The sequence below is a fragment of the Mustela putorius genome, unplaced genomic scaffold (assembly GCF_011764305.1).
Source record: "Mustela putorius furo isolate JIRA1106 unplaced genomic scaffold, ASM1176430v1.1 tig00000738_pilon_pilon_pilon, whole genome shotgun sequence".
Classification (NCBI taxonomy): domain Eukaryota; kingdom Metazoa; phylum Chordata; class Mammalia; order Carnivora; family Mustelidae; genus Mustela; species Mustela putorius.
In genome coordinates this window covers 5,724,277-5,750,663 of record NW_025421463.1, presented here as the reverse complement: position 1 = coordinate 5,750,663, position 26,387 = coordinate 5,724,277, and the positions used below count along the sequence as shown (strand labels likewise).

Sequence of the window (26,387 nt, the reverse complement as noted above, 5' to 3'; positions counted from 1 at the left end):
GTGTGATCTGGCCTCTTTCTGAGTCTCAGCTTCCAAATCTGGCAGTGGGGTCCAGAAGTCCCTCAACGGGAAGGTGTGTCAAGTGCCCGGCACATAGTGCTCAGGAAACCCTTGTGAACCAGCCAGGACCCTTGAGTCAGTGGGAGAAACCAAAGGCAAGTGCGGCCCAAGCCTCAGAGGGACTGTATTGGCTCACAACTGGAGAAAGCAGAGGGCAGATCTGGGATTTGGATGGAGGGAGTGCTCGAACCATATGGCCAGGCTCCTGCTTCTCTCCAGCTCTGGACTCAGCCTTCTTTTGAGTTGGCAGAATTCTTAGGCCACCATGGAGGCAAGATGGCTGTTAGTGCCTAAGGGTTTCCAGGCGGTAGCTTAGCCAGGGAAAGCCCTCTTCCCTGTCACCCCAGCTCAGCAGCCGGGCTGCCCCTCATGGCCCATGGGACCCATGGGGTCTCATGCCCATCCTGAACTAGTCACAGTGGCTGGGGGTTGGTGTCCACCATGTGACCCGGCCTGGGCCTCTAGGGCTCTCTTGGGAGCCAGGGGATCCAGGGGTGGGGGAGGAAGGCCTCTCAGCCGGAATAGGTAGGGCTGTGCCCTGAAGGCCCGGGGTCTCTCTCCCAGCCCACTCCTGCACCTGAGCCCCTCTCCTCAAGGAGAGCCCTGGAACTGGGTTCAACTACTCTCCTCCTGGGGTGATGTCAGGACAGAAGTGTTCGCTTTAAAGCAAAATTACTTACCTAATTAGGTGCTTGGGAGCTGGCAGGAGGTAGTGGGGGTTTTTGTTGATTTTTTTTTTAGACTTTTAGCACTGAAAACTGTGTGATAAAGTAACTGTGTAATTAGGAATTAATTTCTCACTCCCGTAAGTGATGTCTTACTTGGGGCCCGAGGGAAGTCAGCCCAGTGGTTATTTACCCATAGAGTGACCCCTCTTCACCCTCTCTTTTTTGGAAGGGGGGGTGTCTCCCTAGCTGTCATCCAGGGTGTGGAGGGAAGTAGCTTCTTTCATCACATGTGCTATTCATGCAAAGCAGATCCCTGAGTGCCTACTGTATGCTGTGTGGGGTTGGTGTGGGGGTATGTCTCAGAGGGAGGGGTGGCTGGCCAGCCCTGACCCCCTCTGGTCCCATTCTGAGGCTCACTCCACATAGTCTCTCAGAGCGTCCCGATTGTGTCCCCATTGTCCACGCCAGTGACCCGCTCACGAACAGCCCCTCATTGGCTTTTCTCTGTTTCCTTCCCTCCCTTGCCACACTCCTTGGGATCACCTCCAGAGCTCTTGGCTCAGGGTCTGCTCTGGGGGAACCCATGCTAGACAGGAAGTATGAACAGAGTGTGGAATAAGCCAGAGCAGAGAGGGGCTTAGACTTTGTTTTGAGAACAATGGGGAGCCACTGAGAGTTTAAGTCAGGGAGCAATACAGCTAGATTGGAATTTTAGGAGGTTTTAGCTGATTGAAGAAGGGATTGGGGGGAGGAAGCAAGAGACGGGAGAATAGTCAGGAGGCTGCTGTACCTGTCGGAAGAGAGGGATGGTGACCAGACTAGGGCAGGGGTCAGGGAGCTGTGAGCAGACTATCCCAAGTTGGTGCACAGAGTCACCATCAAGACATCATGGTTCCTGTGAGATAGACTTAAACCCGCATTTCCACCCTTCTAGTTACATGTTCTGCCCATCTTTCTCCATCCTTGTCCAGTATCCCCCTTTTTGTCCTCTTCCCCTCAGAGAAGAACGAGAACTCCTGGATTCTTCACTGTTCACTTACTATGTGTTCTTTATCACTGAATGTGTTTATACCCTGTCTGGTTCCCCCAGAGGAGATATAGGTGCAATATAACACCCCCAAGTAGAAACATAGAAGAGAGGTATAGAACCTGGCAGAAATGTTTAGGCCAGTGGATTTCCTGGAAGGATCTCTCTTGCTAAGAACTCAGTAACTCATTACCTTTCCTCCTTGACTGGATTGTCAGGAAGCTCAGAGCTAAGATTCCTAACACTACATTCTCCAAGAAATTTCTCATGGGAGCTTTTCAGTGGACCCCCTGAGGGCTGCAAGTGATGAGGTCTCAGGGACATTTCGGTAGTAGATTGTGAAGGTGTGTTCCCACACTGAAGCCCTGGAGAGTTGGGTCAGGGGGAAGGGAAGAGGCTGGACCAGTGCCTCTCTCTGGGCCTGCCAGGCAATGTGGCTGCTTCAGTCCACCTCAGAGACGGGCATGAGTCTGATCAGCTTCCCACAAGCTGTTTGGGATCTGAGAGGTGCTCAGATCCTAAAACTTCTTGACCCTGGCTAATCATGGGTCTTGGTAACATTCATCTACACCCTGTGGCTCACTCAGAACGCAGGCGCCCGGTCCCCTCCCTGTTTTAGAGAAACACAGAGGGAGAGCTTGAGCCTGATTTCTCACCCCGAGGCCAGAATAGCCCGGGTATCTGTAGATGTTTCCAGTTCTTGGTCTCGGCCTGTCCCAGGGCAGGGCTGGGGACGTGGTCTCTGTGGGCAGCCTTGCTTATTGAAGAAGCAAGAAGCAGTCTCCCACAGATTCTTCTTGGGGGGACATGGAGCCCCTGGAGCAGTGTGAGGCAGCGCCAGGGGTCAGGCAGGGTTGGCCGGAGGGCGCCTGCAGTGGGGAGCCCCCAGCGGAGCGTGGGGAATGGTGTGGTGGGTTCGGAGGAATGGGGGGGCGCTCAAATGGGTTACCGCAGGTAAGGAATGAGAACTGGTGGCAGGCAGCAGGCCCTCCGACGCCGTGTGCTGTTTCTGTCTAGCCCTCAGTCTGGGAGGCATCTATTTATTTTTATTGCAAGACTTCGAGACTTGGTGGGGATGGGAACAAATCCTGGGCTGTCACCTGCCAGAGCTCAGCAGGTGTGCCCTGGGGCTCCCGAAACAAAGGATCCTTGTGGGTTCAGTCTGGCAGAGGCTGGGCACCCTCACCCCAGCACCCACAGCCTGGGGAGCCCAGCTGTGTCCAGGGCGTAGTGCTGCCCCTGCTGACAGGATGGAGGGAGCCAGGGCAGGAGGAAGAGGACAGGTGGGGGAGGGGCGTGCGGGAGGAGCGGGCCAGCTCGCTCTCCAGCCCAGGGGTGTGTGTGTGTGTGTGTGTGTGTGTGTCTGCCTGTGCGTGTGCCCGAATCAGTGTGAGCGCCTGTTTGTGTGCCCGTGTGTGCCGCCCCCACAGTGCCTTCATCACACACGTCTCCCTGGCTGCCTGGAGAGCTCTTTCTACAAAATATGAAAATGACAGTTGGCTCACCCACGCACGGAATCCTCAGAGAGCTCCACTCCCTCCGTGCCCGGGCACACATCACCCTCTCTCCCCACCCACTGCCCCTGGGCCGGCCTCAGCCTGCAGCACCCTTTCTGCCTGGCCACTGCCCCTACCTCCCCTCTCTCCTCCTCCTCCCCACTTCCTTCTCCCGCTTCTGCCTCTTCCTCCCCTCCCCCTCCCCCTTCAGCCTCCTTTTCCTCCCCCTCCTCTCCCCCCTCCTCCTCCTCTACCTCCCCTCCTTGGTCCTCCAGGTCCCCATCTCTCTGTTCTAATTCTCTGTCACTTTTTGGGTCACGCCCCCTCTTCTGAATATGGGCTCTGGTAGGAGTGTGTGTGGATGAGGGTGTCCAAGGAGTGAGTGTGTGTGCGTGTACTGACGGTTGTGTGCAGGTGTGTGACTCTGCGTGCAAGAGAGAGCATGGGAGCCGGAGCCTGTGCCCCAGGAAGCTGGGGGATGGATGGAGGCATTTCAGGCAAAGAAGCTTTCACTCAATTATTCTTCAAGCAGCGGGAGGGGGCGGTGGCTTCCCAACAGTTGGACAGGTTTGCCTGGTGTGTGGGAAAAGCCTTCATTTCCCCGCTGATGGTAGTGACAGGTGGAGCTGGCGGCCGCGCTGGAGCCCCAGGGTGGAGGATGGGGTTGGGGGGGGAGAGGGTGGGAGGGTCTGCTGAGCCGCACCCCGGGTCAGGCTGAGGCTGTAGGCCTAGTAGGGGGAGAGCAGGGACAGGTAGGAACTGAGCAGGACAAGCAGGATCTGATGGAAGCTGGGAAACCACAGAGGGGACCCCAGAGAGCTGCCTGCAGTGGAGATCTGGGAAGACTTCGTGGAGGAGACAAAATTCCTCCAAGGTGTTTCAGGGCCAGTTGCATGTGGTGAGGGAGGGTGGACTTCTTGGTTGAAGTCCTGGAGGAGCAGTAAGGGCTCCAGTGTCATCTCTGCCTTTGGGTCTTTCCCTGGCTGGAGTGGCTACTCCTGAGCGCTGGGGCCAGCTCTGAGTCCTTCTTGGGTCTGTAGCCCCCATACTGGCTTGGTTCATTGCAGACTCTGGTGTGGAAAAACTTCCAGGACTCTAAGGGGCATCACCTCATCCTTAAAGCATGAGAAAGGTTTCAGTGGACAGATGAGATAGAGCATCCCAGGCGGAAGGGACAGAGGGTGCAGAGGCCTGGTGTGGCCGATGCACTGAGCCCATGAGGCCGGAGCCTGGGCGCCTTGCGGAGAGTGTGCCTGGGAGAGCATGGACTTTTCCTGCAAGCCAAGTACGGCGTGCCTGTCGCATCCCCGGAGGTGACACCTGGACTGCTGGGAGCCTGTGGTTGGGCTCAGAGGACTGGAGAGCAGACAGGGAGGGGCAGATGTGCTGTGACCCTGGCTGGGCGACCTGGGACATACGATGTCACCTCTGTCTGGCTCCTCTCCTCGTCTGTGACTTTGGGCATCGAAGCCAGGCTTACTGGGGACCTGGGGGCTGGGGGAGATGTAAGGACTGGGGGCCCGGCTCTAGGCCTCTGCCAGCAGCCAGGACCTGACACTGCGGCTGTGATTTTGCCTTCTGGTCACTGCCTGGGGTCAGCCGCCCCCCACCCCCGCCTTGGTTCTCCCCTGCTAGCCTTCCCTGCTTCAGAGGCTGCTGGGGAAGCACAAGCACGGGCAAGAGCCACTCGGCAAGTGCTGGGCCGCAGCCGGGATCCTGACCCCCGTTCCTTCCTCTCTCCCCCAGGCAGCTATGGGCGCGGATGGACGAGCGTGGGTGGCTAGATGGCTGTGGCCTGGTCCGAGGCCGTGTCGCTCCCGCGCCATCCCTCACTGTCCCCCTTTCTCTGCAGGATGGTGGAGTACTCCCTGGACCTCCAGAACATCAACCTGTCGGCCATCCGCACCGTGCGCGTCCTGAGGCCCCTCAAAGCCATCAACCGTGTGCCCAGTGAGTTGGCTCCCCCCGTTGCCCCCTGCCTCGGCAGCCATTCCTGCACTAAGACAAGACTGACCAGCACCTTCCAGCGCCTGGGCTGGGCATGGGGATCCCTCAGTGACTGGACAGATGTGGGTCCTGCTCCCACCAGGCTCCTGGGCCCATTTTTGGGAGGGAGGGAGGTCCTGGTAGCTCTGAGTCCCATAAGAACTGGAGTAGCAGGATTCTGGGGAGTCTGGTTTTTCGGGGACAAGGCTCCTCGTGTGGGGCGGCTCTCAAGGAGGGCACACATGTGAAAAGAAGCTGTTTAGTGTAAGGGAGAGCAGCCCCGGCTTTCGCAGGGGAGGGGAGCCTCAGAGCCCTCACAGTGCCCACTTAGAACTCAAGCTCTGTCCCCCAACCAGGTGCCCGCGCACCCACCCACATCAGGACCCAGCCATCCGTCTGTCTGTCCACCTGCCCAGTGTTGAGAGGTTATGTTATGAGAGGCCCTGGCATCTGTCCATATTCATAATCGTCAGAGCTTTTCCATCTCCGTGATTTTCGTGAGCTTATGATCCCTCCGTGACGGAGGCGGGCTGTTCTCATGGAGAACTGAGGTGAAAAAACCGAGACTCAGAGACACCAAGTAACTTGCTCAAGAGGCCTCCTGACTTTCCGGGCAGTGTTCTTTCTAGGACCCTGAGTTTGGAGTAGGATGGGGGATGGGGAGGGAGAGAAGGAGGGAGTGCCCAGCTGGCTCCTGACTGGGATTTAGCCCTGTCAGCAAAGGGCAGGAAGTTTCGTGAGCACCTACTACCTCCGGTGTGGCATTTGATGTACTGATGGCTGACTGAATCCTCTGACAACCCTGGTGAGGCTCAGGTCGGTGGCGAGTGCCCGTGGGGCTGGCCTGACTCTGGGCCGGTGGGGTAGGGCAGCGGAGGCCACACTTAAGGAAGGGTATTTGTGGAGGAGGCTGGGTGGCCCAACTGTAACTTCATTCTGAGATGGGCAGACCGGGCCAAGTACGGAGGGGGTCCCCGGGGCGCACGTACAGGGTCACGTCCCCACCTGTGAATGTTGACATGGCAGGAACCCCCAGGGAGCCCCGAGTGCTACTCTGAAGGTCCTGAGGGAAGGATGGGGAGGCTGGGGTGGGGTAGGGGTGAGTGATGAGGAGCAAAGCTGTGAGGGGAGTGGGGAGAAGCAGCTCAGCACTGTGCCCTTGGTCCCCTCCCACTGCTCTGGGGAGACTTCACTGGGGGCAGGGCGGGGGGGCAGGTTCCCCAGCTTCTCTCTGTGCTTCCCACCCCCACCAATCCTACAAGACTCCTTCTAGATCACCTAGTTCAAAACTGTCTTTAGCCCATAGAAGGGCCACACAGCCGGCACCTTGGCGCCTGGGCGTCTAACCAGTACACTCGCCACAGTGTGTGTCCCCTCCATGACGCCCCCCCACCCTTTCCTGGGGTGCCGGCCACAGGATGGGCTTGCTTCATGCAGCGCCCACAGCTACCCTAGTACATGGAAGCCGCGCGAGAACTACGCATCAGGGACACACTGAGCAAGGGTGTTGAGCAGCTGTCCTGTGCCAGGGCCACGGGGCTGTCGGTGCTCAGACACAGAGGTGTCCCGGCATCGTGGAGCACGTGGGGCACAACGTGGGGAAGGCGGGGGCCTGGTGGTCCAAGATGGTGTCTGAACAGAGACCCTGTGCAGTCCAGGGACTAACCAGGCCATAGAGTGTTTCAGAAATGCCTGGCAGGAGTGAGGAGCATGGGTGGGGCAGGCAAGCCAGCCTCAGGGTGGCTCCGGGACTGCAGGTCAGTGATGGCCGTGACCGTGACCGGGTGGGGCGGGACTGAGGGAGCAGATGCCCAGAAGGTCCAGGTCTCACCTTGGGGAGTGAGGGGAGAAGCCCAGCGTCTTGTCTGAGCCACCTCAGAGGGAGGGCATGGGAGAGGCCCCGTTTCTCCTGCCTACCCCACCCCCTGGCCCTGGCCTTCCCCATTGTTGTCCCAGAGCAAGCAGGGACAGCTCTCAGGAGGCAGCCCCCCATGGCCACTGAGTCCATGGGCCGGGACCCCTTTCCAGCGGTGTGTGTGCCTGTGCTGGGGGTCACACGCAGGTGTTTGTACATTGTCCTGCATTCTGAACCTCCAGGTCTTGGGAACAGTGACATAAGGGGACATTTGAGAAGAGAAGGTCTGGGGGGAGGGGACAGGGTGTGGGTCTCTCTCTAGGGGGGGTTTCTGTACATCTCTGTGTGGATGCATGTGGGTCTGAGGGTCTGCATGACCACAGGAGACCACGTGTGTGTACATGCATGTGCATGTGGCTTGTGTGGTGCCTGTGTCTCTCCCTGCCACCCTCCCCCTCCCCAGGACTGAGTGAGGAGCTCATTAGGCGGCTCCTGGCTATGCAGGTCACTTCCCAGTCCCCAGTACCAGCCTGCCTGGTTCTCCAGAGAATGGCAGCGATGGGCCCTGCGCTCCTGAAGCTTCCAATTTTGGAGGCTGTGTGGCCCGGAGCCCCCCCGGGGAGGAGGAGTCCAGGTCCTTCCTCAGGGGCATCCCGCCTGCTAATAGGTGTGACTGGGAGGCTCAGACAGCCAGAGCTGGGGGATGGTTTCCTGCTTGGAGCTGACTGTCCCTCTCAGCTGACAGGAAGAATCTCAATGCCTCAGAACCTGGCTTGGGGGGTTGTTGGGAGCACAGACCCTCTGGGAGCCAAAATAGACCCAGGACTCCTAGAGCAGGTTGGTTGGTCCATCCCCACCTTTGTGGGAGGGGCCGCTTTGGTCCCTGATGCCACCTCCTCTGCCCAGAGTCACTGAGGAATGGTGGCATGGCGGGGGGCGGTGCACAAGCTCTTACAAGTGTATCCTAGAGAGATTTGGTTGGTTCCCTCCTTTTTTTTCTAGATGTTTCCCTAAAACATTCCAAGTCCTCCTGTTCATTTTCGGAGTTCCTTCTGTCCTGGGACTCCCCCTCTTTTCAACAATATCCTGTAGCTCTCAGTGTTGCCACTAGATGGCAGGCTAGAGACCCAGGCATGGTGAAAGGATGGGCTATTATTAATTGCAAAACCTTGGAGAGTGGGCAGCAACTTGCAATTGGAAAAATATAGCAATGGCTACAAAGCCTTAGCACGATCAGCCCAGAAGATTTAGTTGGGTTCGCAGGGGACGCAAGATCTGGTTGTTGGCTCTGCCAGGACCCCGCTCTGTGATCCGGGAAGTCCCTTGGTGTCACGGGACCTCACTTTCTCTACTTGCACAAATCAAGAGGAGGACTGGATTCGATGTGTAGTTCTCAACTTTGTGCATGATGGATGGGGCACCCGGGAGTCACAATGTTGTTTACAAACCCTGTAAAATATGTCCCTCCGTGCTACCACGCCGGGCTCTATCCTGGCCATTCAGCCTTTGATGGATAAAGGGAGCACAGCGTGGAGGAGAAGGTGGGGGAGGGAGAGAGGAAGGCACCAGATTGTGAGTCAGGAGGCGGGGTTCTGGCTCCTTGCTGTGGCTTTCATAAGTCACTGTCCGTTTCTGGGCCTTGTTAAGATGGGGCCGATTATCTCTAAAAGTGCCCCATCCTGGCACCGGGCAACTCCAGGCCTGCACCCCCAGTAAGCCCGTGGCTTTGCGTTCCAAAGCCCACTGGCTACACTATTTAAATATGAAAGTGCCCTTTGTTTCTCCAGTAAGAAACTAGGGAAGTCACCGCTAGGCTGTGAGCCAGCTGAGTCTGACCTGCGGGCCCACATCTGTAGCTCAGTGACCATCACGCCCCTCAGCCCAGGCTGTGGAGGGGGGTGGGAGGGAGGTCTGGGGAGCTCAGGGGCAGCTGCTGGGGATGCTGGGTCTGGCCCGGGTCACTGCCCGCCCACAGAGTCCCGTCCAGCTCACGGTCCCCGGTGCAGCGATCACCCGCCTACCATCCCAGGCCCAGCCCGAAGCAGAGAGGTGGAGGACAAGCTCCCAGGGCAGGGAGGCAAAGCCAACAGAGCTGTGGAAGAAGCCACTGACAGGTCCCAGCTGTGGGACCCGGCCGAACTGAAGCTTTGCTCTACACAGACAGGCCCAAGTTTGAGTCCCAGGGCTCTACTTGCCCGCTGTGGGACCTTGGGCCTCCATGCTCTTCTCCCAGCCCCCATTTCCCCAACAATAAGATGGGGCTGATAAGACCAATTTCTTTACAGTTTTGTAAGAACAAAATGCTGTAACATGCATGAAGGGCTTAGCACGGAGGTGGATGTGCTGTAGATGGTCGGTAGGTGTTAACTGTTGTGAGGAAGGTGCTGGAACATTGAGGACAGAGGGCAGGGGCCTCAGGGCATCCTGGCAGAGGCTGAGTGGGGAGACAGTCCCCAAGCTGGGGACTGGGCAGGGGGGCTGCACAGCAGAGTGGGGCGGGAGCTGAACTCTGCGCATGCTCTGTGGACTGACCAAGAGTGATAAATGGGAGAAATCCATCTAGGGCTGCTTTCTTTGGTTTCCTAACAGCCGTAGGATGGTGGAGCCGCTATGATGCTCACTTTACAGAAGGGGAAACTGAGGCACGGAGTGGTTGAATAAATTGCCCCAGGCCACCCAGTTGGCTGGGGGCAGAGGTAGGATTTGAACCTACGCTCCCAAGACCCCAGGGCTTTTGGCTTTTGGCTCCTTTCCACCACCCCTTCCTCTCCCTGGAACTTGTAGGCATCCCAGCCAGCCACCCCGTCTGCAGGGCATCAGGAAAGCCCCTGCCCACATCCAGGGTCAAAGCAGAAGTGATGTCGTCAGGACCCTTCCCAAACACCTTTCACTGGCAAAGCATAGAGCTCCTGGGGTACCAGGCGCTGTGTGACCTGACAGGACCAAGTCACGGTGGGAGGCAGGGAGGCACAGTCCTTCTGCACAGAGCATTGCTGCCAGGATTCAAAGCTCGGTCCTATGTTGATTAGCTTTGCAACCCCAGGAATGGTTCCTGTCTTGCTCGGTCCCCTGGGCCTGCACAGTGAGGATGGCACGTAGCATCTCCCATGGGTTTGTCTGCACTGCAGGCACAGAACAGGTGCCCAGCGACCAGCCCCCACCCTGCGTCTCTCATAGAGGGAGGGTCCCAATGTTGGGGCCTCAGAGGGTGGTGTTTAGAGCAGCAGACTGGGGTTTGGACCTGGGATCTTGGCCAGTGGCTCCACCTCTCAGGCCTCAGTTTTCCCATCCCTAAAACGGGCCTCTAGCCCTCCCTTGCTAGACTGTGGGGCTGCAGAGGTCCACACAGCATCCTCTCCTGACAGGTGCCAATACCATACGTTGACTGCATGGGATGCTTATACTCTTGGGATATTGGAATTAGCCTTGGGGAAAGTCACAGAGAATCTTAGACTCATCGAGCCTCAGAATCCCAGACTTTTGTTTTCAGGGGTTCTCAGGGTTCTGGTTTCAGAAGAAGAAGTCTTTGAATGACCTGGTTTTGCAGGCACGTCTTTGATTGCCCATCAGGCCGAGGGGCTCTGGGCTCATGGCTGGCACCTTGTCCCTTATCCCAGGCCTGCTCTGGCCCTTTCTGCCCAAGTTCATGCCCATCTGGGTCGTGGTTAGACCAGTCACGCTGAGGATAGATGAAGAAGGCCCCAGGATTCCTTGTTGGATCCTGCCTTGTGAGGCATCTGTTGGACAGGAAGCTGGGAGTCTCACTTTCAAACGGAGGCAAGTTTACTTGGGCTTTGGGGGCCGTGGCAGCAGGGTCCCACCCCAGGCCATAACTTGGACCTTGGGGCTGACAGTCTTTGGCACCCACAGGGCCTCCCAGAGAAAGGACTGGCAGCCCCCATGGGGAAGGTAGGCAGGGGAGGAGTGTGGGGGCGGAGAGAGGAGGGGCCCAATTTCCCCGGGGCTGCTGCCTCCTCAGAAGAGATGGAGGTAGGTGGGAAAACATCTGGGCCAGACATCTAGTGAGAACCTGACTTGGGAACAAGAGAAGCCAAGTGTGTGGAAGGAAAAGTGCCCGGGGGTGGGGCGGGGTGAAGGCGTTCTTCCCCTCCCCCACCATCAAGCTCAAGGTCTCTCCCGCTCTACAAATTCCGAAGGAGCAATTCCTGGATGGGATACCAGGTCAAGGGAGGGCACTGTGCATTCATTCATTCATTCATTCATCCACAGTAGCGTCCACTAAGGGGCCATGGAGATTTGGATGCAGCCCCTTCTCAGGCAGATCCTCAAGCCAGGATCTGTGGGCCGGTGGGACCTGTGCTCTAATGGAGGCAGCAGGGGGCTGCGGGGAAGGGCGACTCACATGTCCTTTGAGGAGGTCTTACAAAGAAGGGGTGCCAAGAATGAGTGGGAGTTCTTGGGGCACCAGTGGGTTCAGGGACCTTCCACTGGACTGGAGCTAGGACTGCCCTCTCGTGCGTGAACTCTCCTGGGATGGAGGGTATCGGGGTGCACACTCGTTGTATCGGGGTGCACACTCGTTGGCTGGCATTCGTTTCCCCCGAGGCCCCCTCATCAGCCCGCAGGCCCCTCCCCTGCTGGGCTGCAGCCAGCAGCTGTGTCCTCGGCAGCACGGCCGTATGCTGCTTGGCCCGGCGTCCCCGGCGCCCACTGTGCCCCTGATTAGCTGGCGTTGGCAGCAGCAGGCATGGCAGACGGCCTCTCCCGCTCGCTCAGCACCCTCTGCTGACCTAGCCAGACCACGGAGAGGAGGGGAGCCCCTGGGCCGGCCACAGCCTCAGCCCCTCCTGTCCTCAGCCCCGCACCCTTTCTCCCGGCTGCGGGCTGTGCCCCTGGCAGGGGCTGGCGATGGTCCGACTACTTCTGCCTGAGTTAGTCCGGCGGGGTGGCTGCCTAATTGGGGCTGACAGCTGCTGTCTGTAGACAGCACCCCAGACCTCCAAGGGAGATGCCCATCAGGAAGCATGGCCCTGTCCCTCCCGCTTCAGCTCCCCCACTGCCACCAAGGGCCTCTGGTCCCACTGCCGCCCAGCACAGTGGGGGCTGGTCGAGGGGTCCCCGGTGAAAGCAGGTGAATGGGTTGAACAGCTCCGACAGTTTGCCCCTCTGCCTTCTGTCTCCTGCTGGCTTCCGAGTTTAAGTGCCATCTAGAGACTCTCTGTACCCTGAGGACACCCACCTGACACTTCTAGGCCCCACTCCTCTCCCTTAACTCCAGACCCCGCGAGCTTATGAAATGCCTTCACGTCGACGTCCACCAGCACTCCAAACGCCACGTGTCCAAACCGAGTCCTGTGTCCCTATGACGGTAGCTCCGTGGCTCTGGCCTTAGGCTTCTGACCTGGGAGATCCCCCGACTCCTCCTTCCTCCGCCCCCCACCCCTCCATCCCATCAATCGCTTGACCTTCAGAAAGCTCCAGAATTTAGCCATGTCCCCAGCCTCCACTGTCACTGTCATCGGGACTCAGCCAGATGTGGATTATCATCCTGGCAGGTGAGCGATGGCCGGGTGGGGTGGGCTGGGGAGGAACCGATGGACGGGAAGCTCCGGCCCCCGAGAGTCCCGCAGAAGCCCGGCGTCTGGCAGGGAGGACATGGGGAGGGCAAGCGCAGGGCCACATCCCTCGTGGGCTCCCCTCAGCGCTCCCTGTATCCGTCCCAGGGGAAGGCAGGGCTGTCCTCAGGAGGCAGCAACCATAGGGCCGCTGTCACGCCCCTGGCCTTGGAGCCTGCAGGCGAGGGCCCCCGTCCCAAGATGTGTACGAGTGCCGGGGGCGACACCCAGGCGATTGTACCCCGTCCCGCAGGCTGAACGCTTCCAGCTTGGCCCCCCAGAGTCCACGCTGCCCCCACAGCTGGGGTGAACTTTCCAACCATCGTAGGACTGCATCTCCCTTCTGCCCATGACCGTTGGGGGAACAGAGGCCAGAGTCCTCGCCCCTGTGGGGCTATCCAGTGTCCATATCCCCTCCTCCCCTCTCTTCCCTGCAGCCACACTGGCCTCCTGGCTGTTCCCTGAGCGTGCCTGCCTCACCCCCACCGCGGGTCCCGCTCTGGCTGCTCCATCTGCCGGGAGAAATCTTCCCCAGATGTGCGCGCCGCGGATGCCCTCAGCTCCCGTGAGCCTGTGACCTGCATCATCTCGCTGGCGAGGCCTTTCCTGGCCCCTGTTCGTACCTTCATATCGACCAAGTCCCTGGCCCAGCCTGGCATTTCCCATCCCTTTCTCCTTCTGAAAGCTTATGAAAGTTTTCCTAACACTTACCACCCAACAAATAAGGAAAGGGATTATTTATTATGTTTGTGGTTTTCTGTCTCCCCTTACCCCATCTAGAATGTCCCACCTCCGGAGGGCAGGGGACTTGGTCTGCTTATCCATTTGTTTGTTTTAACTGATGCACCCCCTAGAGCCTGGAACAGTGCCCGGCACATAGTAGGTCCTCACTAAATGTTAGTCAAATGGCTCCATCCACCCGTTCATCACTCCTTCTTGGCTGTCCTTTGTGGGGGCCACTTTGTGCCAGACCCTGGACTGGGTTGGAGGATGCAGAACACCCATGGGGGGGGAGTCTCATGCTCAGGACACTGTCCATTTTGGGGGGCATGGGTGGAGCCAGGAGTGGATGAAGGCCAAGAGCGTGCAAAGTGCTGTGACGGAGGGGGGGGCAGTGGTGCTCCCATCGGGGGACCAGGCTGGCCGGGGGACCAGAAGAGACACTCACCCAACCACGGTCTAAGAAAGGAAGAAAGACGGCCTTGTGAGTGTGCGTGACGGCTTTCCAGGGGCCGGCAGGGGACCGGCCTGGCTGTGTCCCAACAGCCTGGAGCCCTGCGGCTCTGCGGCCCTGGGGAGGGGACCCAGCACTGACTGCCCGTGGCAGAGGAGGGCCACAGAGGTGGGGCAGAGTGTGCGCAAATGTAAGGAGTAGGGATGATGGGGGGGGCATCTCCATTCTGGCTGGAACAGCAGGTGTAGGTGTGGCCTGGGGGACACAGGGAGGTGTGGCTGAGCTGGTGGTACTTTTCCTGTGGGGGTGGATGGACTGCTAGCAGCTTCTGCTTTTGTCCCCCTCAGAGGTATCTTGACCCTATGTTTTTCTTGAGTAGCTGGCGGGACTGTCTCCTGTAGACGAGGCCGCCGGGGCCCAGAGGGCAAGCTCTGTGTCAAGGCTGCCTGACCAGAACTGGCACCCGCATATCCTGTCCTGGGTTGGCGCTCTAGGCAAAGTAGAGACAGCACTGGCTGTCCCGGGGACTCTGGGATCCTCTTTCCCTTCTTGGCTGGGGAAACAGGGCCTTCAGCCACACTCATGGGTTGCTTGGAGCCTATTTCTGGACTCGACCCCAGGCTGAAGGCCTGAGAAGTCACACTAGAAGGCAGAACCCGATAAGCTCACCCTGAGAGATGGCGAGTGAGAGCCTGCAGGAAGTGGAGGCAGGATGGCTTCATGACTAACTGGTGGTGGAAACCAGAGAAGACTGCCTGGAGGAGGAGGGCTGGGTGGGGGAGAGGTGTGGAGGAACATGGTCTGAGGCAGATGTCTCTGTCTCCTTGTCCCTTGCTGTCCATCTCTGTCCTCTGTCTCCATTTCTTGTTCTCCCTCTCCTCTTTGCTTCCGCCTCCCTTGGCCAGTGCCAGGGGAACCGAGGGCAGAGAGGAACCGGCTGACTTGCCTTAGCTAATTACTTGACTGCGGGCATAAAAGGAGGATTAGCCGGGGTCTCTCGGGGTCCTCCCTGACTCCCTAATCCTGTGGCCCCTTTTCCCTGGCACGGAAACGAGGGATTCATTCTGAGTCCCTAATTAGCTAATTATGCCTTGGCTCAGTGGCCCTGGGACTCCCTAGGCCCAAGGGAGGGCTGTGGAGTGAGCTGGGGCCTGGCTCGGCAGAGGGAGGAGAGGAGGGGGGAATGGGCTGCCATTCAGGGAAGCCAGCCGAGCAGGTTTTGAGGAGCCTTTCAGAATTTCAATATCCTGGAGAACAAGGAAATGTAATTAATTGAGCAACAAAGGCCGGGCCCCAGGGAACAGCCAGGCTGGAACTGAGCGGAGCCACCTGCCTCCTCGCTCTCTTTCTGACCCAGCCTCTTCTCCCGTGGCCGCTGGCCGCCAGCGCTTGCATCCTGCCTCTGTCCCTGCCCCGTCCAAGGGCTCAGCCTGCTCAGAATCTGCCCATGGGCCTCCCAGACCTGTCACCTAGCATAAAGCCTCACGCTCCTTGGACTCCGCTTTGCAGCTGCCCCCAAGCTTGGCCTCTCTGAATGGTCACATACCTTTGTGCCTTTGCCGTGGCTTTGCCAGGCTCAAGTCAGTCCCTCCAGGAAGGTTCCCAGAGCTGCTACCACTCCCCAGGCTTGGTTGTGTTTCCCAACACTGTGTCCTCCCCAACCCCCACTAGACTGCAAGCTCTGAAGGGCTGAGATGTGGAATGTTCGCCTTTGGCTTCCTCCGTACCCAGCACTGTGCTGGGCAGACAACAGCATCTGGAAGTGTTTGATAGGCGAATGAATGATGGGGCCCCAGAAAGGCCTGCAACTGGCTAAGGTCACATTTGTGTGGATTTGGATGGATGGCATGGGTGCTTGACCTGTTTCCTTGCTTCCCTCCCCTGCACACCCTTGGCTACCCCCTTGGGGGTGGGGGTGGGGTATTGAGTCCTCATTCGCCCTGTCCTGCTCTCAGCTGGTGGTCGCAGCCTACTAGGTAGCCCCCTGCCTTTCCCCGGAGGAGGCTGACCTAGTTTTGTGGGGAGGGAGGGTGGGGTAGGCATTAATTATTGATTGGAAATCACACCACACAGAGCTTGTGATGCAAATCCCAAATTACCCTCGTTAACAACCACCTTAGCCTCACCCCTGGAATAAGCAAAAATCTGGATAAGGCCCCTGCTTTTCTTGTCACCAGCTTTTCATCCTCCCCTATCCAATCTTCCATTCTTTCCTCATGACCTGTCACATCATTCAGCAAATGTTGACCAAGTCTTTGTTCTTGGCTAGGGCCCGCTGGGTTCTGAGAGTGCTGACACAGACACAGGCCCTGCTCCCAGGAGCTAACAGCCCAATGGAAGAGGCAGGAGGGCAAACCTAATTATACAGTAGGGCTAGAAGATTGCCTAGTGAATGGGGCCTCCAAGATTGTGCAGTATGCAACCTATACAACTGTCCAAGGCAGCTTAGGCTAGGTCAGAGGTGCTGAGATTGCTCAGAGCAGAAGAGAGGGATGAACTCCACCTGGGAAGGAGTGAGAAAGAATAGGGGAAAGCTTTACAGACAGAAAGAAGAGCTTCAACTGGCCGGTGGTGGCTGAATAGGGATTTGCCAGGCATAAGAGAGAGACATGGAAGGCTGTTCCAGGAGGAATAGCATGAGTAAAAGCATGGAGGTGTGAAATCCTGTAGTATATTTAGGAAACTTCAAATAACTTGGTATTGAGAGAGAAATAGGCAAAGGTGAAGGAGAGAGAGAGAGAGAGAAAGCTAGAGAGGTAGGTAGAGTCAGACCTCACAGAATCTTGGAATGTATGCACTCAAGAATGATCTACCAGCTCCTGACCCATGTTGGGGCCACAGATATTCATGTGGACCTTCCCCCAAGAAAAATTCATGTTGTCATACTCACACATTTTGTAGCAATTTCATAAGGTTCATGGACCTCCTGTGGCCCTTCCAGGCTATTGTCAGGAATTACTCCTGTTCTGTCCTGGGCTCTGTTTTCCCTTGGCTGGCTTCAATCACAGGCAGGCGCTTCTTCTTGCTAAGGCAAGAAGGTCCCAGCAGCGGTCCCAGTAGTTCCAGGTGTAACTCTTCCCAGCTTCCAAGCTCTGCAGAAAACGAGCATTTCCCTCCCTGGGTAGTTCCAGCGCAAGTCTCAGGGCTGGCACTCATTGGTCCTGAACGGGGTCACATGCCCATCCTAGACCAACCCCTGGGGCTAGGGGAACAGAATGTGCCAATCTGCCCCTGATTGATCAGGCCCAGGTCATGTAATCTCCATGGGAGCCCAGCCAAACCACAGGGACTGGAGTGGGGGAGTGGGGCTGTTTTGTTGTTGTTGTTGTTTTGTTTTGTTTGTTTTTTAAAGATTTATGTATTTATTTGAGAGAGCAAGATAGATAGAGAGAATGTGTGCACCAAGCAGCAGGGAGAAGAGGGAGAGGGAGAAAAGCAGACTGCCCACTGAGCAGGGAGCCTGATGTGGGACTCGATCCCAGGACCCAGAGATCATGACCTGAGCCAAAGATAGGTGCTTAATGGATTGAGCCACCCCAGTGCCCCATGGGGCTGGGTCACAGGGCTGGGAATGGATCTGGGTCAAACCGAAGGCAGAGGTGACCCATCTGCCTGGGGTTTGTACTCCTGTGAATTCCTGAGAATCCTGTGGATTCTCCAGTTACTGGGGTGGCTGGATCTTCCTCCATAGAGTCAAGGGGGAGTGGGTGGCATACAGATGGGTAATGAGGTCGTGGTGATGGATGACATCATCCAGACTTGGGAGAGCAGGTCAGTTTCACAGGCGGGGGCTGGGGGTGGGACTGAGCCTGTGGAAGGGAGGAGGGCACGGAGGGTGTGGACAGTGGTGTGGATCAGCCCAGGGCAGGAGGGCAGAAGGGAAGGACAGGGGCGTAGATGTGCAGTGTGGTAAGTGTGTGTGGGGGGGGTGGGGCTGCAGGCTGTGGGGTGGGAGCTCCAGGGTTTGCTGTGATAGGGGTGTGGCCCTGGAGCTGGGGAACCTTTGCAGGGTGGCTGCTGTCTTCTTGGCCTCCTTTGCTGAAAGGCCTCATCTTCCAAGAGAGGAAGTGACTGGCCCAAGTTCACATAGGAAATAGGGCAGTATTTGAACCCGGATCTCTCTAAATCAGAGGTGGCATGCTTTCCACAGGCTTTCTTTTCCTACCTGCCGGGTTTCTGGATATCAGGCCCCTCCAGAATGTAACCAAAACCTTCTGCTCCCTTCCCATACTTGCCTGAAACCCCCCTCATTCACCCTGATTCCCACCCTACCTCCAGCACTCACACAAAGCACTCCAGTACTCACACTCTCCACTCCTCTTTCCTCTGGGTTGGCTGGTTCTTTGTAGCTATTCCTCGGGAAGGGAAGTCCTCTTCTGCTCTCTGGCCGGATCTGAGTCCACTGCTGCTGGAATGGCTCTTCTGTATGTTGTCTGAGAGCTATGCCTGGTTCTACCATGAAGTGGGATGGGTCAGTGGAGTGGTTCTGGCTGGAACCAGTGGCTGCCCCAGCGATGAAGGACATTTGGGACACATTCATTAGACACCTACTGTGTTCATCTGGGTGGGTTCTGCACAGAGTGAGATGAGCCAGCCTCAGTCTCAGGCTGCCAGGTAATGGGGGGTTGTGGAGGGAAGGCCAGACTTGGTATCAGGACCCCTGGTTTAAATCCAGACCCTGCTGCTTCCCAGCTGTGTGACTTCAGGCAAGTAGCTTTAGTTCTATGGACCTCTAGTCGCCCCTTCTATAAAATAAGGATAATATCACCAGCCTCACAGATTTGTCATAAAGACTGAAGGAGATCATATTTGTGCATTGCCCAGAAGAGAGTTTGGCACATAAATTGTACTCCATAACTAAATAGCTGCTTATTCATCAGGAATCTGGTGTAAGTGCGGTGGGGCCCAGAGCCATTTCCGTGGCCTCTGGGTGGAAGGGCCGACACCAAAGGGAACGTCAGTTTAATGGCCACTGAGCAGGCTGGGAGCGGTTAGGAGCCCCTGCCCATGTGTCCCCACCTCTCCTCCCTGGGCCCCTCTCACTGTTTCTCTGAGCCTGCTCTTCCTTTCTCCTCTGGGGCCCTCTGCTCCCAAGTCTGACAGTCTCTTCACCCACAGGTATGCGGATCCTGGTGAACCTGCTCCTGGACACGCTGCCCATGCTGGGAAATGTCCTCCTGCTCTGCTTCTTTGTCTTCTTCATCTTCGGCATCATTGGCGTACAGCTCTGGGCGGGCCTGCTGCGTAACCGCTGCTTCCTGGAGGAGAACTTCACCATGTGAGTCTGGCCCCTGCCACCATGGTGGCCGCCAGCCATCTTTGCCTGGGGCGGCAGTGGTTCTGATGTTTGAGGGGTTGGTCTCCTCACTGAGCCCCTGGTCCCAATCCTTATTCCCAGTGGGGCAGAGAAGTCAAGAAATGTGCTCAGGTGTGTCGGTGGTGGGTCTCCTGTGAATGGCTGGGTGCTAAAAGGGGCACAAAAGGCCAGTGAGGCCTCAAAATGGGCATCATAAAGTCCTAGACTAAAATAGGTCCTTCGATGCTAATTCAGCTCCCAGTGACTCTTACTTAGCACACAGTTTGAACTTACTCGGTAACTGGGAATGGGGCCCAGTTGGGGCCCCATGGAAGAATGGACAGAGTGGAAGCTGCCTACCAGGAGGTCAAATAAGAGGGGAATGGACAGTCAAGACCCAAGCAGACATGATGTCGACAGGGAAAAGGGAGACAGAAAACCTCAAAAGCAGACACAGAACTTGGCCCAGTGACAGACATTCCTCTCCATGACTGAGTCATCAGGGAAAGGTCATCTCTCAGTCAGCCAATGCCCTGATGAGCAGGTGGGCAGGCTACCCCTCAGGGAGGCGATTGTCAAAGCCATCCAAACAGAAGTCAAACTTCGGCTCTTGGAGCAGCTGTGTTGAGTTGTCCAAGAGATCTGACATCTATGGAATGCCCATGGTGAGGCGTGAGCCATGTCTTGGAGTGTGTGTACCTACACAGATGTGTTTGGACAGGAGTCTACTACCACTTTACTGTGTGTTAGTGTGCTCCTGCCTGGTGCCAGGCCCTGGGGAGACAGAAATAGGGGAGTGTGTTCATTCAGCCTCTCACTCAACAAAAGCACTCAAGTGGCTGCTCTTACCAAGCCCGTGCTTAGTGCAGAGGACCCAGCAGAAGATGGACTTCCTGCCCTGGGGGAGCCAGTCACAGATATGTCCACTGAGTGACTCTTGTGGACCGAGGACGCTGCAGGAGGCATGGGGACACTGCTTGGAGTGGGCTGAGCTTTCTCCCTCCCAGCCTGTCAGTCATGGAGATGAAGTTAAACCAGAGAGCCGGGTGAGGACTGGAGAGGGGCCTGGCTCACCTGCCCATTGCTGGGGGGACTCGTGGGACACCTGGTAGACCAGAGAAGGGGCATCCTTGTGGGAAGGGCCCTGTGGGAGGGTTAATCACTCAGAAGTGTGTCAATCACTCAGGAGAGGTGGGCCCTGAGGCAGCAGGAGAGGGGGGCACCTGCTTCTACTGGTCTGGGCTTCAAAGATGGAGATGTACAGGCATGAGCTCTCAGCTTTGGGAGTTCAGGACATGTCCAGACCCCTCTGTCCCACGTGGATCTTCCCCTAGGTCATTCTGCGGCCACCCCGTTCTCGTTATCCCACGGCAGCCCCAGTGTCACACCTGCTGGAGGCTTTCCCTCACCACCCCTCACCGCCCCCACTCCCAGACACCCTATTGCATTATCTGGTTTGATTTCCTCTTGGCACCATCTCTGTGTGAAATCACACTTGTGAGTTTATTTAACTTGGTCATCAAGTGTCTCTAGATTGGTTTATTTAATTGGCTAACGGTGATGAAGTGCCCCAGTGTAACAGGTGTGCCTGAGGTGACGCTGAAATCTGACCCCATGTGGAGACCCGGCAGCTGAGGCCGAGCGTGGGGTACTAAGCTCTAGGGCAAGCCTGACAAAGCCAGAGCTGGAATTCGAACTCAGGTGCCCCCGCCTGCAGAGACCGCTGTGACTGCCCCCGGCGAGTGTGCTCCCAGCGCGCAGAAGCCCCTGCGGAGACCCTAAATGGTCGGTCTGGGGGTTCTTGAGCACAGAATCAAGACAGTATCACCCAGCTAGGAAGTGGCAGAGGCCAGAATGTGGACTGGTGTCCTCTGCAAAGCATCTGGTCCCTTCTTCCAGATTCTGTCTAAGCATTAACATGCACACACACGCCTGTTCCCATTCCAGGCAGGTTTTCAAACAGGGTAGCTGGACGGTGTTTTCACACCAGTGTTTCTTACTCCGCAGAGAAACGATGGTTCATCCAGCCAGTCCCTATTGATGGACCTTGCATGGTTTCCAAGGTGTTGCTCTTGCACACAAGAGTGCATTGTGTACACACGTGATCCGTGTGGACACAGTGATCAATGGCTAGGCTCATAATTACTAACAAAATGTATGTCTGTTTTTTAGATTTTTACTTATTTATTTATTTGACAGACAGAGATCACAAGTGGCAGAGAGGCAGGCAGAGAGAGAGAGAGAAGAGGAAGCAGGCTCCTCGCCGAGCAGAGAGCCTGATGCGGGGCTCGATCCCAGGACCCTGGGATCATGACGTGAGCCAAAGGCAGAGGCTTTAACCCACTGAGCCACCCAGGTGCCCCAATGTGTATCTGTTTTTATACTTTATTGGTTAAGATATAACGCTTTCAGTTGTGGGCACAACTACTAAGTATACAGCTTTATGAAGTTTTTCCTGTGAGGAGGCTCCCTCCTGCCCCTGGCCGGCTCCTATCCCTGTCACCCCAAAGTAGCCACTATTCTGACCTCTATCGCCATAGATTTGTGTTGCCTGTTTTTGACTGACAGTGGAATCATACAGGAAGCCACCTTTTGTGTCTGCCTCTTCGGCGTAGGGTAATGTGTCTTTGAGAGTCACCCACATGCTTGCGGGCGGTAGTTGCTTTGTTTCTCGTTGCTGTGGGTAGATATTGAGCAAATATACAAGTATTTATCTTTTTCATGCCACTGTTGATTTGGGCTGTTTTTTTTTTTTTTTTTTTTGCTCTTATGACTCATGTATATTCTTGGATTTATCTTTGGTGGATAGAGCCATCCTTTTTTTGGGGTAGATACCCAGGAGTGGAATCGTGAAGGGTGCATGTGTGTTCAGCTTGGGTAGATTTTGTTGCATGGGTTTCTGGATTGATTGCACTAAATGTCTGCTGGCAAAGTCGGAGAGTTCCAGGGGCCCGGCATCCTTAGCAACATTTGGTATTGCCCATCCTTTTAATTTTAACTATTCCAGTGAGAGGGCGATGGTATCTTATTGTGGTTTTAATTTGTACTGTCCGTATGTCTAGTGATTAGCACTTTTCATGTACTTATGGGCCATTCGTGCATCTTCTTACATGGTGTCTGTTATGGTCTGTAGCTATTTTTAGATTGGGTTGTCCTTTTATTATATATTTGTAGTGGCTGTATATATATATATATATATATATATATATACAATCATACATATAATTGCAGATATTTTATGTGTATATATGATATATTTATAGAAATTGTATATTTGGTATATATATACATATTATGTATCTATCTATATATGTATGTATAATATGTGTATTTATATATATATTGCACATATTTTATTCTAGCCTGTTCCATTTTTACTCTCTTAATGGTGTTATTTGGTTTGAAAAGAAGCTCTTAGTTGTAATGATCTGGATTACCAAATTTTTTAAAAGATTTTATTTATTTATTTGAAAGACAGAGATCACAAATAGGCAGAGAGGCAGGCAGGGTAGGGGGGGGGAGCAGGCCCCCCGCTGAGCAGAAAGCCTGATGCGGGACTCGATTCCAGGACCCTGAGATCATGACTTGAGCGTAAGGCAGAGGCTTAACCCACTGAGCCACCCAGGTGCCCCCCAGTCATTTTTTTAGTATTGCTTTTTGTGTCCAGTTTAATCTTTTCTTAAGCCAAGGTGATGAAAATATTCTCCGATGTCTTTTCTTAGAAGCTTCGCATTTTATCTTTCACATTTAGGTCTGTATTCCCCCTCAGATAATTTTCAGTAAGCTGTATGGTTGGGGTCAAGATTTCCCCTCTGTAGGCTATTCAGTCGTCCCAGCACCATTGACTAAGAAGTCCGTCCCTGCTCTGCGGAGTCGCAGTGCTGGCTCTCTGACTGTCAGGTGGCCATTTGATGTGGGGTGGGTGTGTACATGTTCATTGTTGATGGATGTTGCCAAATTGCCTTCTAAAAAGTTTGTATCAGCACACACTCCCACCAGCGTGTGCGCATGTCTGTTTATACTCACTCTTTTCCACACTTAGTACTGTTAACACCGATACATTTCCATTTGGATGGGTATAAAGTGATCTTGATGTTATTTTTGTTTGCATTTTCCTATTATTAGCCAAGTGAGCAACTCTTCCTATATAATGATATATTGGTTCCCCCCATTTTTTTTCAAGTACATTGCCATTTTTATTTCTTCTGTGAATTTTTTTTTAAAGATTTTATTTATTTATTTGACATAGAGAGAGAGAGATCACAAGTAGGCAGAGAGAGAGAGGGGGAAGCAGGCTCCCTGCCGAGCAGAAAGCCTGATGCGGGGCTCTATCCCAGGACTCTGGGATCACGACCTGAGCTGAAGGCAGAGGTCTAACCCACTGAGCCACCCAAGCGTCCCTCTTCTGTGAATTTTTTTCTTTGCATTTTTATGTCCTTTCTCCCCTAGTGGTTATTTTTCTTTTTTTTACTGAGTTATAGGTGATTTTAACATGCTGCAGTTATCTTTTTTTTCAAGTTTATTTACCTATTATTATTATTATTATTATTTTTAGTAATTTCTACACCCAGTGTAGGGCTTGAACTCAAAATCCCAGAATCAAGACTCACCTACTCTTCCAACTGAGCCAGCCAGATGCCCCTCTTGTTTGTATTATATGTTGCCAGGATTCATCCCAGGGGAATGGCAATCACTGGTTTGTTTTTGTAAATAAAGTTTTATTGGAACGCAGTCATGCCACTTGTTTACCTATTTCCTATGACTATTTCTCATTACAATGGTGCAGCTGAGTAATTGGCCAGAGACTATCCGATCTGCAAAAAATATTCTCTATCTGGCCCTTTACACAAAAAGCTTGTCTACCTCTGCTTTATCCCAGTTTGTTCCTTTTTTCTTAGTGTGCTCCCTCTTTGTCTCATAGAAATTTTACATTTTGGGATGCCTGGGTGGCTTAGTCGCTTAAATGTCTGACACTTGCTTTAGGCTCAGATTATGATTTCAGGGTTGTGAGATCAAGCCCTGTCTCAGATTCCATGTTGTGCATGGAGCCTACTGAAGATTCTCTCTCTCCCCTACTGCCTCCTCTCCCTCTCTCTAAAAAAAAAAAAAAAGGAAGAAGAAGAAAGACATTTTGCATTTGTATATAGGACCTTTTGACTTTTTCCTTTGTAGCATTTGGATTTTGTGTATTTTATCCAGAAGGCCTCATATATCTTGAGTTAACAAAAATGTTCCCTGTTCTCTTGTAATACTTCTGCGGTTATGTTTGTTGCATTTATGATTTTTAATCCACCAGAAGTTTATTATTTTAAATTCTGTAATATATTTTACTTAACATAATATATCCAAAAGATTATTATTATTATTTTAAGATTGATTTACTTATTTTAAAGATTTTATTGTATTTATTTATTTGACAGAGAGAGAGAGATCACAAGCAGGTGGAGAGGCAGGCAGAGAGAGAGGAGGAAGCAGGCTCCCTGCTGAACAGAGAGCCTGATGTGGGGCTCGATCCCAGGACCCTGGTATCATGACCTGAGCTGAAGGCAGAGGCTTTAACCCACTGAGCCACCCAGGCACCCCTTGATGTACTTATTTTAAACAGAGAGAGCAGGAGGTGCAAAGGAAGGACAGAGAATCTCAAGCGGACTCCACCCTCAGTAGAGTCTAACATGGGGCTCGATCCCAGGACCCCGAGATCATGGCCTAAGTGAAAATCAACAAAAAGATGTTTAACTGACTGCACCACCCAGGCGCCCAAAAGATGATTATTTTCAATGTGCAATCAAGATAAATAATTAATGAGATAATTTACATTCTTTTTTTCTTTTGATACCAAGTCTTCAAGAAGTCTGTTTTTGTATATGGAGTGAGGTAGGGATCTAGCTTTATTATTTTCCAAACAGACAACAATTATCTCAACACCATTTATTGTTTAGTTCTTCCATCCCCCATGGATCTGAAAAGGTGTTTCTGTAATAGATTAAGTTCTGCCTTATGTATGGGTTTGTCCCTGTGCTCTGTGGTGTTCCATGAATCTTTCTGTTCCTGCTGCAGTATCACGCTCCAGTAATAACTGTAGTTGTATTTTGCTCTCTTGTCGGGTCGGACTCCTCTCCTTCTCCTCCTTTTAAAAAAGTGTCTTGGGGCACCTGGGTGGCTCAGTGGGGGGTTGAAAAAGTGTCTTGACTCCTCTCCTGTCCAGATAAATCCTAGAATCACAGGGCCAGGTTCCACAGGAAAAAACAAGTTGGGATTTTGATTGGATTACAGTGGATCATCATTTTGCCCCACAGGATAGGCAGGGCAGTGATTGTCCTCTCTGCCTTACAGATGGGGAAACTGAGGTCTGGGGAGAGAGGAAGTTAACAGTCCAAGGCCACATAGATGGGAAAGGGTGGGGCAGGCAGAGGATCAGCTCCTCATCTCTTGGATCAGTAAAAGTCGGCATCTGTGGATTAAACATGTCCCCTGGGCTGACCAAACAGTGTGTGGGGACTGGGGAGGCTGAAACCCCGTCCTTGCCCAGCAGAGCTACAGCCCCCCAGAGAAGTTGGGTGCTTATGGCCCAGGAGCAATATGCGGGTATATGCAGGGCACAGTCCACAGTCTGGCCACAGAGGACCAAGGACTAGCCCTTAGGGAAGGCTCCCAAGGGGAGGGACCCTGGTGCTGACCACAGTGGGTCAGTGGGAGATTTTTCGACCCGGGGAAAGGAAGGGTGTCCCAGGTGGGGGAACAATGTGGGCAAAGCCTGAAGGTAACGATCGGACCCGTTGGGACAGATCTGACACACTGCATTGCCTCTCCCCTTTCTGCTCCTCCTGGCGGTGACCCCTCCCCTTCTCTCTATTCCCCCCCATCCCCTGTGCACAGACAAGGGGATGTGGCCCTGCCCCCCTACTACCAGCCGGAGGAGGATGATGAGATGCCTTTCATCTGCTCCCTTTCGGGGGACAATGGCATCATGGGCTGCCACGAGATCCCCCCGCTCAAGGAGCAGGGCCGCGAGTGCTGCCTGTCCAAGGATGATGTCTACGACTTCGGGGGAGGGCGCCAGGACCTCAACGCCAGCGGGCTCTGTGTCAACTGGAACCGCTACTACAACGTGTGCCGCACGGGCAGCGCCAACCCCCACAAGGGCGCCATCAATTTTGACAACATCGGCTACGCCTGGATCGTCATCTTCCAGGTGAGGCCGCTCAGGCCCGGCGCCTGCACCCCTGCTGGGGGCCCAGGAGACCAGAGT

At 54.7% G+C, this 26,387-nt stretch overlaps 1 protein-coding gene across 2 annotated transcripts in view; it reads left to right on the top strand.

Moving 5' to 3' along the window:
• CACNA1I (calcium voltage-gated channel subunit alpha1 I) overlaps nt 1-26,387 on the top strand; it is a 114,461-nt gene that overhangs the window by 42,814 nt on the left and 45,260 nt on the right. For both annotated transcript variants that reach the window (XM_045083831.1, XM_045083830.1), the window contains exons 5-7: nt 5,104-5,201; nt 18,961-19,120; nt 26,015-26,330. In XM_045083831.1, the coding sequence (XP_044939766.1) occupies nt 5,104-5,201; nt 18,961-19,120; nt 26,015-26,330 (574 nt within the window). The remainder of the gene's footprint in view (nt 1-5,103; nt 5,202-18,960; nt 19,121-26,014; nt 26,331-26,387) is intronic.